Here is a 14,700-nt window from a genome sequence, read left to right as displayed (position 1 = left end):
CCTAGTCCGGGGCAACACTGATGAGAAGGCCGAGAGAGAGAGAAAAAGCCTTCCCCTGGAGCTAACACCCTGAATTTGGACTTCTAGCCTACTTTAACTGTGAGGAAATAACCTTCTCTTCATTAAAACCATCCACTTGTGGTATTTCTGTTATAGCAGCACTAGATGACTAAGACATTTCCCTTATTTGAAAATTCTAGGGAACATATTACTATTGTACTCTATGTACTGACAACAAAGTAATGCAAATTAGCTAAAGCTTATTTTTCATATTCATAGCATCTACCTTATTAAATAGAAAGCCATTTAAAATGGAATGGACATATGAATTGTTTATATGAGGATAGAGCCAGTTTAAGAAAAACTTTTTTCTCATTATAGTAGCTAAGCATTCTCCTCTGCTATCTTATTTATTAATTTATAGATAAATACTCCTTTAATAGGTAGTTCAAGGTAAATGCCATTCTATCACCATTCAAATTACTGTTAATTCTAAATGAATATATTCCAAATTAGTGAAACCAAACAAATAATCAAATTAATTGCTTTGTAGAGGTAGCTTTTATAAAGAAAAATAGCTAAAACAAACAAGGCAAAACTCGTTTCTTAGCCTCAGATAAACACCAGTGAGCATGCAAGTAGAGACTACAAGAACCATGACCCACATCCCATATCCAAACAAACCTCTGATACTAGATTTGAAAATCTCATCTAATTAGGTCAACTGGTTAGAGCACGAAACTAACATGAACAAGCCAGACATCAGATCCCCATATGTGCTGGTTAGCTTTGCCCCATGTCTCTAGATTAAACCCCTAAAGCCCTCCAGCCATCTGGCAACTGTAGTTGGGTCCACTGAGAACCAAATGAAAGGCTGCCTCTGACTCACTGCAGGCTGGTATGTACCCCTCACCCCCCAAAAAACCCTCAAAAGCTATCAGCTAATCTTATTTCAATGGCTTCTAATTTATAAATAATGATGAGACCCAAATATTCAAGCGATACTTTGTGAAAACACATCATAACTAAAAAGATAGAAAAAAAATAACTACTAAGAATAAAACACCATATCTGTGTCTCTAAGACAGGTTATTCTCTCTTATCAAAATTAAGGTTGCAGTTTCCTGAACTTATTCTCTGAATCTTCTTCTCAACCTTCCAGTTTTTTAACAGCTCCAAAACCCTTGAAAAATCTGTAACTGTGAGAATAACTACCATCAATGAATATTTGATTAAAACTAGGAAGAGTGAAACATAAGAGTCTATTGAATAAAACTCAGATAGGGAGAAAGGAAGAAAATCAAAAAAACTCAACATAGAGGAGAAAATAATTTCCATTTTCTTTTATTATCTTGACAAAAAGTAAAAAGATTTACCTGTTACTGTTATTTTCTATAATTTTATTCCCTAAATTTTAGGCAGATCTTCTTTAAAATGCATAATATTAAAACATCAATATATTAATATTGATTTTTCTTAAATATAGAGTGGTTATTTCTGATAAATGATTATTATATTCTCATTGTAGTTTTAAGTATTCAATTCTTAAAATTTTTAAATATGACTTAATTGTAATTATATGAATAATAAGCCCTTTTGATATGTGCACTCTTTTGTTACATCTCCATCCTCTCGTGAAAAACCTAAAACAAGTCACCTTATATTCTATATAGGAAACATATGGGATAAAATAAAATAAATAATGTTTAAAAACAAAAGCATTAAGAGAAAAATCAAAGTAATTTATTATATATATTAATTAAGAGAAAAACCAAAGTAATTTATTATATACGTATATATGTTTGTATATGTATATATATTCATGGAGCCCTGGTGGCATAGTGGTTAAGAGCTCAGCTGCTAACCAAAAGGCTGGCAGTTTGAATCCACTAGCCACTCCTTGGAAACCCTATGGAGCAGTTCTCCTCTGTCCTATAGGGTTGTTATGAGTTGGAATTGACTTGATGGCAACGGGATATATATTCATAATGGTAGCCATCATTAGTCACTAAACATTTCAAATTATGTCAGAAATTACATGTTTTACTAAACTATGGACCATCTCATCAAAAACTATAAAAATGGCAATACACTAGGCATTAGAAGGAAAGAACATTTAAATTATTACCAGCTGTATCTTAAACCACAATAACCTCGGTTAAATATGCTTTTCTAAAAGTTGATGTTTTAACTACACAAATGCTTTTGGGAAAATTTACATTTTCAAGGAATATGTATTAGTTTTCTTTTGCTGTTTAACAAATTAACATAGATTTAGAAGTTTAAAATATCACAAATGTACTATCTCACGTTTTCTGTGAGTCAGAAGTCCACAATCTTTTAGCTGGGTCCTCCACTCAGGTGTCTCATAAAGCTGAAATACAGGTGTCAGCCAGCTGCATTCTCATTTGGAAGCTTGACTAGGGGAAGATCTATTTCCAAGCCACCTTAGACTGTTAGCAGAATCCATTTCTTTGTGGTCTTATGACTAAATTCTCCATTGTTTTACTAGGTGTTGGCCAAGTATGCTCTCAGCTCCTAGAAGTCACTCTCAGCTCCTATCCACCAACCACTAGGCCCTCTCCATCGCAGCAATGGAGAACGTCCCTTGCATTGAATCTCTCTCAGGCTCCTGATTTCTCTGACTTCCTCTTCTGCTGTTGTTAGCTGCTGTAGAGTCAACCCCTGATTCATGGTAACCCCATGCATAACAAGACTGGACCATTGTGAGCCACAGGATTTTCACTGGCTGATTTTTTCGGTTTCTAGTCTTAGTCTGGAAGCTCCGCTGAAACCTGTTCAGAATCATGCAAAACTTGTTGCTGCAGAGTCGATTCTGACCCATAGCGACTCTATAGGACAGAGTAGAACTTCCCTACAAGGTTTCTAAGGCTGTAATTTTTACAGAAGCACACTGCCACATCTTTCTCCCATGAAATGGCTGGTAGGTTCAAATGGTCAACCTCTCAGTTAGCAGACAAGCACTTAGCTACCGCACCACCAGCGCTCCTGTTCAGCATCATAGCACATGCAAGCCTCCAATGACAGAGGCATGGCGGCTGTGTTTGAGGTGCATTGGCTAGAAATTGAATCTGAATCTCCAGCAAGAAATGCAAGAATTCTACCACTTAACCACCACTACCCCCTTCCCCTTCTGCTACCAGCCAGGAAAAAACTCTGTTCGTAAGAGGCTCGGGTGATTAGGTCAGGCCCACCTTTAAGCTATCCCTTTCTTAAAGTCAACTGTATCACATAACATAACATAATCACAGGAGTGATATCTCATCACATTCACAGGTTCCATTTACACTCAAAGAGTGGGGATTATAAAGAGTCAGGGTCATCTGGAGGTCATTTTAGAATTCTGTCTTCCATGACACAAAACTGAAGAATCATAGGGAAGACCCTTGGTGGTAGAGACAGGCATGTTGCTATTAGAAGAAAGAGGAAGAGGAGGAAAAGCAAGGAAGGAAGGGGAAGGAAAGAGGGAGGAGGGGAGGAAAGGGAGGGATGGAGGAAGAAACAAACAAGCAAGCAACTTGGGATAAGATTTAGAATATTGTCTTAAAGCATAAGCTCCTTCACGTTTTAAGAAATATTTGAAAATTTCACTTTACTTTGAAAAGGTCTGTGTTTGAATAAGTATTCTATACAGAATTCTCCACTTGTGTTTTAGAAGGGTTTCTCCAGTGGGAAGTCTTTGTAGTTGTGGTTGTAGTAATAACTAAGAGGTCAACAATTACTTCTTTAGTCAAAAAAAAACTGTCTATTACAAGACAAGTTGATCCACATTCCTTGTGAGTGCTTTTAAATCTATTCTTTCTTAAGTTTCATAGAATCCTACTTTTAATATTTTATTGGAATTAATAAAATCTGATAGCTATATGGCATGATTCAATTATGCAGCAATAATAAGCTATTGAATTATATTGATTTAATACTGGATAATTTGATTTTAACACCTGTATAATATTTATTTATAACTACAATATTTCAAATAAATATACTGAATCAAAGGAATTATTTGACTTTTATTCTTTACTCTTCTGATTTATATTCTACAGCACTCATAAACCACTGAGACACATTAAGTTCCTATCTGCAAGACAATCAAAATCATGACATTCCTGCTCAAACACTTTTGATAGCTGCCATTTCCCATAGAATGGAGTCTAAACTCTAACATGGCATTAGAGGTTTCCCATAACTTCACTCTAGCCTACTTCTAATTGCATCTTCTACTGTACCCTTTACTTCAGGTATTCTAGACTGTCCTCCATTCCCTAAATTTGGCTGTGATGAAATAATCTCTCCTGTAATCAGCACCAAATGTGTATGTTATTTTCTGGATGTTATGGTTGTTTGGTTAAGGTATTATTTTCACATTGTTTTGATTAAATACAGAGGCACCCCCTGTAACTCAGGAAGTGATATTTTAACTAATATGTAAAGTCTTAACCACAATGTTCTACTGTGAAGCAATATTGTTCTATGGATTAGAAATCACTGTCTCCAAATCGGTATGTACACACGACAGGGAGTACTGTACACGAGATAACCTACTGAGGTGAAAAATAAAATATTAAACCTTGGATTCATAGGTATTTTAATCTCAGCCCTATTTATTTATGTTCTTGAATATGTTTTACAATGTGTTAAATATTATTACAGTGATATATCTATGTAATTTATAAAATATGCACATATTGGAGGTAATGTTAAAATTCTTTTACCAATTAGAGTGCATTATTTTAAAAATTTAGAGTCCTCTGATTTAAAGCAAGCACTTTGGGATCCAAGCGAAGTGGTTTTTCACCCTAACTCTATCACTTATAAGCTGTGTAACTTTTAGAAAGTCTCCTTAACTTAAACTACACTGTTCTCATGTATGCAATGGGAAGTGTAATATCACAAAATTGATGAAAATTAAAGGAAACATTGTATTTAAAGTGATTAGACCAATCATTAACCTATAGTGAGAATTCGATAAATGTAAGGCATTATTATAATATTATTATTAATTGCATTACATTCAATACTTGTCATCGACTAAGGAAGAAGCAAAGTCACTAGGTTTTTAGCCGTAATGTACCCAATATGGCTAGGAAACTACTCTAGTTTGGTGGCAAACGAGAAGGTCTCATCATGTGTGTCAGGCTGGGTAGTGATTTTCATTATATTCCACTAAGACTTACTAATTACCCAGGATGTATCACACATCATGCCAGATAATGAAGATCAAATCCCTTTCCTCAAAGTTTTAGGGAAAATTACAAAATTATCAAGCAAAAAAAAAAAACCTGTATATATATACAGTTTTATATATATGTTTATAAAGATACATTTATACTGTATAGTATGGTATAGTCAGAATTTGATGGATTTTGAAGGATAATAATTCAGTTTGTAGAATCAACAGTATTTTGTATTGACTGTAAGGAGGGAGAGAGAAGGAGAAATCAGGATGTTACACAGATTTTTGGCTTGGATGGATGAGTAAATTGTTCTGCCATGTATGTCAAAAGAAGATTTAAAAAAAAAAAAAGAGGTACCAGGTTGGAGGATCTAAAATGGAGAAAGAGATAGTAGATAAATTCATTTTTGGATATGTTCGATTTGAGGTTCTTTGGGACATCTTGGTGGAAACACCCAGTAAAATCCATAGAGATCTGGACTCTGGGAGATATGCATTAAGTCACCAGAACACAGATGCAACTGAAGCCATGGGCATGAAAGAAATTATCCAGGAGAAATGTAGAATGAGACAAGGAATTCAATACACAAGAAATTATTGAAGTGAGTGATTCATGAAATTTGGAAAAACAAGTTTGCTTACAATTTTCAGAGGATGCACAGTATCTACAACATTCTGGGGAAAAGACAGAAATAAAGAATTTACACTTGATTAGCTTGTTCGTAAGGAGCCCTGCTTGCCCAGTGGTTAAGCCCTCAGCTGATAACTGAAAGGTCACGCTCGGACCCACCAGCCACTCTGCAGGAGAAAGGTGCGATGGTCTGCTTCCATAAAAATTACAGCTTTGGAAGCCCTGTGGGGCAGTTCTACTCTGTCCTACAGGGCCGCTATGAGTCAGAATCGACCCAACGGCAATGGGTAGCTTGTCCTTTAAGGTATAAAGACAAAGGGCAAATATTCTAAACTGCATACAAACCCTCAAAGAATATAGTACATGAACTCAATTTAAAAAAAAAAAGAGATCAGGAAATACAGCTAATCAAATGATGAATCAAATCAAAGAATTCATAAAGAAAGAAAACTAGGCAAATGAACTGGTAAGTATTTACATAAGAACAAAAGAAAAATTGTTATATATAATAAATATCAAATACCTTGACAATACAAGCATAACATATCATAAATATAATATAACAAATACAATGAAATACATGGTATATAACAATTATATAATATAATGTAATATAAATTGTGAGCTAAGGAACAAGAGGGTGGGAAGAAGTGAAATGTGTTTGCTCCTCATCTATCATTGGAGAAAGTCAACAATAGTGTATACATCTGAAATACATACCTGAAAAAACACATGTAATTCAATCTCAATATTTTTTAGTTTTTTCTATTAACTTCAGGCATAAATACCTGCAAAGAACATTTTTGGAGGCTAACAATTCTTTGAATTTCATTTATTATTTTTCTTTTATAACATTTTGGTAATATTATATTTTATTCTTCTTATGTCAATTAGCATATAACTATCACCCCAATTTTGGAGATTTTAAATATACATATAAATCGACTCTTATTCAAAACTAGTTAGACAATTATAGTAGTGCCATTTTACAGAGAGGAAACTGAGTCTTTAGTTAAGAAACTTTCGCTAACTCATAGCTCCAGTAAATGTCAGAGTCAAGATTTAAATCTTGCTCTGAAATCTATACTTTGTCCACTATGCCATGTCCTCTGTCATCTGCACCATCTATGAAGTTTCTTTTATTTTGTTATCCCACGAGTATGAAAACAAATTTAATCTAAAATAATAGATTCACTTTAATCTTTTTCATTTAGGTATAAAAAGTCTTGGCAAATGCAACAGCTATTAGGAATAGGTCTTTATGATCTTGGCACAGAATTGAACCTAGGAAATTCTCCTGCCACATCCATGTATTTACTTCTTCATCTTCCCTCCATCCAGTGCCGTGAGGCTAGAATGTAAAATCTTGAGGAGTAGAATCTCCAGCAGCTGGCTCAGGAGATTTACAGAGGGAATAATAATCAGGGTTGAATCTTGACCCCACTCCCACATACTAATAAGGAAGAATCAGTGGAAAAGTTGAGAACTGGTATCTTAGGAAATATGGCATAGCCTTCTTACACTTACAGGGTCTGATCTTGTATTCAGGGGAGTTATCTCTATAAGCCCCTTGTCCCTTAATGCTCATGCCTGATTAACGTCCAATAAAATCATCTCCTGTTGAGTCGATTCCAAATCATGGCAATCCTTTGTGCGTCAGAGTAGAACTGTGCTCCATAGGGATTACAATGGCTGATTTTCCAGAAGTAGATCACCAGGCCTTTCTTCCAAGGTGCTTCTAGGTGTACTCAAACTTCCAACCTTTTGGTTAGCAGCTGAGCACGTTAACCATTTGCACTACCCATGAGTACTGGTAAAAGTACCAACTATATATTCCAAGGGCCTTACATTGGCACCATGCTAGGGGCTTGCCATAGATGATTTATTTTTCACAACAACTCCACAAGGAACCACTAAAGCGAACCAGTAACTCACATTGCTTAATTGCTTAAGATTCATACCTGGGATCTGTTTGGCCCCAAAGACCATGTTTCTTTCTACTATGCCATAGGGTCTCTTGAAGTACTTGAATGAAAATAAAAATTCATTGGCTTTAATTAGCAATGCCCATTGCAGAAGTATACAAATAATAATTTATATCTATGTTATAGATATAAAATATATATAGCTAGCAAAGTCCCCGGGTGGTATATACAGTTTGCACTTGTCTACTAACCTAAGGGTTGGCAGTTTGAACCCACCCAGTGGCACCAGGGAAGAAAAGTCTGGTGTTCTGCTACCCTAAAGATTACAGCCAAGAAAACCCTAAGGAGTAGTTCTACTCTGTAACACACAGGGTCACTGTGAGTTGACACTGACTCAGTGGCAACGCGTTAGGTTTTTTACATAGCTAGCACAATTCCCTTAGCTTTGGTTTCTGAAATTTCTGCCGCAAACTACAGATTAAGGCCTGATCTATGTGATGTGTGTCTCAGGCATGGCGTTTGTCCAGGCAGAAATGTAAACAGTCTTCTGATGAGGCCTTACTTCCTTCACTCTGACGCAGCATAAAGGATTTATAACCAAACCATGGTCAGAAAACTAACAAAAACAGTAACTGTTTATGAGCCAGTCTATGAATATTTATTCGAATCACTGTACAGTAATCAATTAGTAGTAAACACAGCAAGAACAATAGGAAATCTAAGGTGACAGACTGCAGAACTGAATAAATCATCATTTTTAAATGACATAACCAAAGATAACTCATTTTCCCTTCTGGATGAAAATTCCTTTTATCTTCCCCAGTGGGATAAAATTTTAAAAATACAAAAGATGCAAAAATTAGATCCGAGTGTCTGTCCCTACAAATATTGGTCAAGAAAAGTAGTACGTTGTTTGATTATACAGTATAGATATTCATTACCTTGTTTGCTTAAGAATGAATGACAAGTAAACAGTGAGCTTACCAAATTTCCTAATGTTTTATATAATTCAGTGAGTTTTTTAAAAATACATGGTACTATAATAACCATATTGCTAATGGAAAAGTTTAATGAATTTTCTAGTTATTCTCTGAGTTTACTTTTCATAATACCATGTGGTATGATATGTTTTAGCAGCTTAAACTATAAGTGTGATGTTTCAACTAATTGTTGCCTGAAAATAAAATGTCAATAAGGGTCAAAAGCTTCGAAAAACACCCCGGGGACCCTTTTAGCTCAGTAGTGAAGTCACTCCAGAGGTTCACCTTTCAGCCAAAGGTTAGGCAGGTCTATGAAACAAAATGAGACTAAATGGGCACTCCAGCCCAGGAGCAAGGACGAGAAGGCAGAAGGGGACAGGAAAGCTGGTACTGGGGAACCCAAGGTCGAGGAGGGGAGAGTGTTGGCACGTGGTGGAGCTGGCAACCAACGTCACAAAACAATATGTATGTTAATTGTTTAATGAGAAATTAATTTGCTCTGTAAACCTTCATCTAAAGCACAATTAAAAAAAAAAAAAAGCCTCTAAAAACAAACTAAACTTGAAGCGCCAAAGATGTAAAATAGAGTGACCACAGTAATCCTAAAACAAAATTATCACTGATCAAAAGTTTGTTGTAATTAGTGTTCGACATTTGCTGTATCTTTCCAGAAATGTTCTAAGCTATTCATCATTTCATTCTTCTAAATTTCTGACAGCCTTTAGTGAAAGACATATAAAAATAACAGTGATAGTATGGAGAAAAAAAACAAAAAGATAAACCTGAGATTGGATGCTCAACAAACTCCATCTGTACAGGTGCACATCCATGTGTGCGCATGCACCGCACACAAACACACACACACACATCCCACTCTGGACCTGAAATGGCTGAGTGGCCGGATGTTGTTGCTTGGTGCCCAAACAGCATCTCCTCAGCCACAGAGTAATTTAAACATCAGTGACAGATATGTTCCCTCAGCCTTCGACATGGCTAGGATAAATACTGAAGGGCATGTCTATCCTTTCCATTATTCTACATTTTTATTTTAAGTCAGATGTTACCTGCTCTATTTTTATCATCAGCTAAGTTTAGGCTTTAGAGGAAAGAGTATTTGCAAAGCTAAGTATATTCTTTCTGGAAAATAAGAGGGAGAATCAAGCTTCTTTGACTGGAAGACAGGCGTGTTTCAATTAATTCTATGTGGTGTGTCTAGTCTGTTCTAGTACAACCTCCCAGTTTCTATCAGTCTCTCTTTCTTTCATTAAACTAAAGTAGTTAATTAGCCCAAGCCTGTCCTCTCTCCTTCTCTCTTTCCTTTTTCTCAGTAGTAATGATGTCTAATTACCAGCAGCAGTGGATTACTGCAACATCAGGAGCAAATGTCTCTCACTGACAGCAAAACCAGCCGCAAGCATTCAAACCTCAAGTAGATTAGAATGATTCTTAGTCTACTTGAAAATACCATTCACGTACAGTACGTTATTTCAACCAATAAATGCTTTTGAATGAAAAGAAAATATTTTTTGTCTTCTCAGTGATTGTACTCCTGCTATCATGAAGAAAAATCAACATATTTTTAAGGAAGAAATAATTTGAAATGATGGGAAGCACATGATAAAAGGGGATCTTTTGTTTATTTTTTAACTGATTGAAATGGGATTGGCTGTCTTCTCAGAGAAGGAGGAGTCTATAACTATGTCAGGAGCAGCATAAAAATTTCATAAAGAGCAATAGAGGACTTCATGAATTAAAACCTCTTCAGCAGAATCTCAAAACATGATTAAATGAAGAGCAAAGCTCTTAAATACTCTGCAGAAAGTATTATCTAATAATACCACCTGATAGATTACATTTTCTTCCATAAATATTTGGACTCTTCACTGAGAGGAAAACGTGTTACTATATTATTAACCTTGGTGTTGTTATTCTATATGACATATCTTAACAGCAATTTTTTAACAACTCAGCATTAATTTTGACAGAAAAAAGATAGATATCTGAGTATGTGAATACTGGTTTAAATAACTGGCATCCATGTTTATCTTAGTTTATCTTGTTACAGAATTTATGCTAGTTAGAATTTTTAATTAATTTTAAAATAAGGATAAATATGTTTACATATATAGTAGATGTAGCCAGATCTATGCAAGTATAAACTCATTTGACCAATATACAAGTGAAGCTATCCAGCTGGTACACAGAGGGACAGAAGTTTAAATAGGAGAAGGAATAAAAAAAAATTCTCGACTAGCAATTTTTCCTCAAAATTTACATGATATTATTAAAGTATATTTTAAATAAATATATCGTAAATGCTTATTTTATTCATTCATTTAGCCCTGTATTCCCCAGAAGAACATGCATTCTTATGTTCTGAATTCTAATTTAATTTGTCTAACAATAAATTGTTTTTAAAAATCACATTCTTAATGTTACTCCCAATACAAATGAATCAAAGCACTTCACTCTCTACAGCAGACTTCTGGCTTAGGAGATGTAAATAAACCTCAGTCCTAATTCGTGCCCATCTAGTCATCATTATTTAGTAAAGCAAGACAGTAATCTCACTATTGTTTTTAGCAATACCACATGTTAAAGGAGAAGGCTGCATTTACAGATCAACCTCCTAGAAACCTTCCAACAATAGTACATTTTTTAACAACAGAACTTTTACGTGTTTCCATCTCACCTATTTCCATTTCCCACAATCCATATAAATTCCAAATGAAATATCCTTCCTTTAAACAACTATCCCGAATTTATCTAGGAAAACCATAGACTGTTTTCCAAACCTGAAAGAGTCCTCCAAATAACCCTTAGCAAAAGCTTTCATGCATATATTTCCAATTTCATATACCTCAGACATAGAAGAATAGCTTTCAAGACGTCTCCTTTCTAGCGTCCTCCAGGTTATTGCACCAGGGAACAGTTGCCAATAAGGGAGGGGGAAAAAAGGAGCAAATGCTCAAGAAACCCCAAAGCGAGGCAAAAATGCAAAGGATGTCAAGTACCCTCCCCCACCCCTACTCCAGGTGAGTACCCACCGTAGTATGCTGCAGAAAGGGGTCTTAAGGATCTGATCTGCAATCCTACTTGTAGCGGATAGTCCCCATCTTCTAATAAAGGGAATAAAAGCCACTGCAGCTCCCCAGCTCTACAGGCGTTAGCGGTGTGAGGCTGAGATATACTCGGCTCTCAGTGCCAGTGCCTGGCACAGCCTGGGTTTAGAGCTTTGTGGCCATGAGACTAGAGTCATCCCAGAAAGAAACAAATACATACACCATTTGTTCAAACCCATCTCTCTTTGTTGTTCATCATCTAGCTGCTGCTTTATACTCGGAAGGGGTAAGGGGGGGTAGGGGGGAGGGAGGCGGAATCTCTAGAACCTTATCTACAATCCAAACAGTTGAGGCAACGAGAATCGTCTAGGAATCATCAAGGCGCTGGGATTGCCCCGTGTCTCCAAGGCTGCGGTCTAACAATAAAAGCTTATAGTGTCCTGGGGAAAACCCCACATCCACGACCAGCGCCACTTTCGGGCTTTGTGCCAATAAGGAGACACTCTAGACTATCGATCAGAATCGTCTATTATCAGAGCTTGCGGCTGGGGTTCCAGCTTGGCCTTTATGCGCGGTGGCGGCGGCGGGACACGCACCAGGCGCCCAGCGAAGGACATGGGACAATGGCCCAGCCCGAGGACGCCGGACGCCGCCCGACCCAGGGAAAGAAGCTACCGCAGCCTGTCTGGGAGACGAGAGGCGGGGAGGACAGCCAGCTCTGAAGGTGCGCTGCCGCTTTAAAATTAAGGACCCCAAAGACACCAAGGTCCGGGAAACGCGCCTGGCTAAGGCGAGGGGGGACGACTTGAGGAGGGGGCTAAGGAGGGTGGGGGCACACGAGCTAGCAGTGGCTCGCGGCTCCCCCTTCTCCCCCCTCTCTCCCCTCCCCGCCGGGCTGCTCGGGCAGACAAATAACAGACGAAGGCGAGTCACTCACCGTGGTCTTGACCGGCACGTAAAGCACTTGCTTGGCACCGCCACCGCCCCCGCGGACCTCGTCGGGCTGGCCTAGCTGGAAGCCCTTCGATTTGACCCAGAATTTAAATTTGGCGTTGTCCGTGGAGCTCGACTCGGAGCCGTTGAGGAGCTGGACGATCCGCTCGTATTTTTTACGGGTCACCGTCTTGGTCTTGCCTGAGTCCCCGTAAGTCCTGAGGCACCAGTCCTGGAACTGGCGGTACATGTCGCGCTCGCTCTCCATGTTCCCCGCGCCCGGCCGTCGGCCGGATGCTCCCACCGCACTTCGCACCTGTTCACCCCGGGCTCATGAAAAATGCAGCCCGGACCACGATGCAGGGACGCAAGGTCCCGGCTGCCGCCGGAGCCTGCCTGGGGCGGGGGAGCAATGGGCAGAGGGGAGGAGGGTCCAGTTGGGCACCAGCGATCAATGCCCTAGGCTCCGAAGTCTCCGGTTCATTTGTAATCGCAACGGATGCCTCGGACGCTTTGCTCGTCCTGTGAGTGATCGGTCTCTTTAACGTTGTGTGGCCAGGACCATCCCAACAGCATCTGACCCGGAGGAACTGGGTTTTGAATAATTAAAATCCCATTCCTTGGTTTATTAAAAATCCCAATGCTGACTTGGGGTGGTCCCTCAACGCCTCGCCCCCGGCTGCGTCCAGGGCAGGGCAGGTGGAGCGCAGCGCCGCCTCCCCGCGCGCACCCCAGAAGCTTCCTCAGCCGCCCGCCCCGCGGGCCAGGAGCTAGGGCTGCGCCTCTCTCGAAAGCAGCCGCCGGGCCGCGCGCCAGACTGCCCCGAAGGGCACACGGGGCTCGTTCTCCTCCAGGGTCCTGCTCCGTTTCTGCCTTCCTTGCGTAGAGCGTTAAGGGGACTAGAAAGAGAGAAAGTTCTTACCTGTGATGTTTTTAAGCCTATCAAATCCTGCTTTACAGGAATTTTTTTTTTTTTTTTTAAAAAGGTATTTTAAAAACGGCTTAAAATGTCATTTCCTCAGATGCAATTGGGCTAAATTCCAGCCTCGCATGTAGGTTCTACCAGTTAGGTCGCAGAAATTACCAAAGCATTCATGAAGATGTGACCATAGTTCTGTAAGATAGACTGTGGTACCCCAAACAGATATCCGTTCCAGAGGGCTGTGGGCAAACGAAGGCAGGCCGCTGGCGGCGGGTCTCCAGGATAACGATGGGAGCCCCCAGACAGGACCCGTCTGGTTTCTGCTGAACTGGGTACAAGGCATAGAAGTAAGTTTATTATAAGGATGTTTAAACCCTTTGCATGAAAATAAAATACAGAGGGATCTTTTTCCCCTTGCTTGGTCACAGTTTGCAGTTCACACGGGAGATTTCGAATGTCTATTTTCCCCCTGCCACGTCATGGACACCCCCTCCACTGCTCAGAGTAGCCAAATATGAGTTCCTCTGGACGATTTTCCCAATCAAATGAAGTCAGCCGTTCCTCCATTCAGGATTTCAATCCGTTTGGTACAGAGCAGGAAATAGGGGAGTCCCCATCCTCGTCGCGTAGCGGCTGCGGCCGCTCCTCTTTATTATACTCTCCACCAAGGCCCGCGCCCGTCCCGGGGAGAGGCTCTGCCGGCAAGGCGGCCTGACCAGTGCCCGGAGCCTGGTCGGTGTCTGAGCCCGCCTGCGCCCCTTGTCGTCGTCTCCAAGACCAAAACCCCGAATGGGAACGCAGAATGTTGGTGCCCACCGCGCCGCAGCTGGTCCCGGCACTTGCAAAATGGTCAGTGGCTCCTGCTGGGCCAGGCTGAGTGTGTGCGTGTGTGATCAAGGGAGCGAGGCTGTGCGGTGTGCGGGGGCTGCGTTGTGTGTGCGCGCCTCTCCGGGAAGGTCTCGCGGCGGCTGGAGCTGGGACTGACAGCCCGGGCGGAGCGCGAGCAGCTCCACACACTAAACCTCTAGCCTCTCCCCTCACCCCCACCCCTCC

At 39.7% G+C, this 14,700-nt stretch overlaps 1 protein-coding gene across 9 annotated transcripts in view; it reads right to left on the bottom strand.

Annotated features, from left to right (window-relative positions):
- The window catches only part of NOL4 (nucleolar protein 4), a 392,270-nt gene extending 378,978 nt beyond the window's left edge, over nucleotides 1–13,292 (bottom strand). For 5 of the 9 annotated variants that reach the window (XM_023741176.1, XM_004386883.1, XM_023741173.1 and 2 more), the window contains exon 1: nucleotides 12,730–13,292. Coding sequence is in view for 4 of the 9 variants with exons in the window: in XM_004386883.1 (XP_004386940.1) it covers nucleotides 12,730–12,993 (264 nt within the window). In the remaining 5 variants the exon portion in view is untranslated. Of the gene's footprint in view, nucleotides 1–11,777; nucleotides 12,278–12,729 lie in introns of those variants that run through there. The other 4 variants (XM_023741174.1, XM_012558548.2, XM_012558547.2 and 1 more) reach the window with 1 other exon arrangement.
- Between the last annotated feature and the right edge of the window lie 1,408 nt (nucleotides 13,293–14,700).

This window comes from Trichechus manatus, unplaced genomic scaffold (genome assembly GCF_000243295.1).
Source record: "Trichechus manatus latirostris isolate Lorelei unplaced genomic scaffold, TriManLat1.0 scaffold00175, whole genome shotgun sequence".
NCBI lineage: Eukaryota > Metazoa > Chordata > Mammalia > Sirenia > Trichechidae > Trichechus > Trichechus manatus.
Note: the sequence above shows the minus strand (reverse complement) of the source record. Positions and strands in the feature narration are given on the sequence as shown.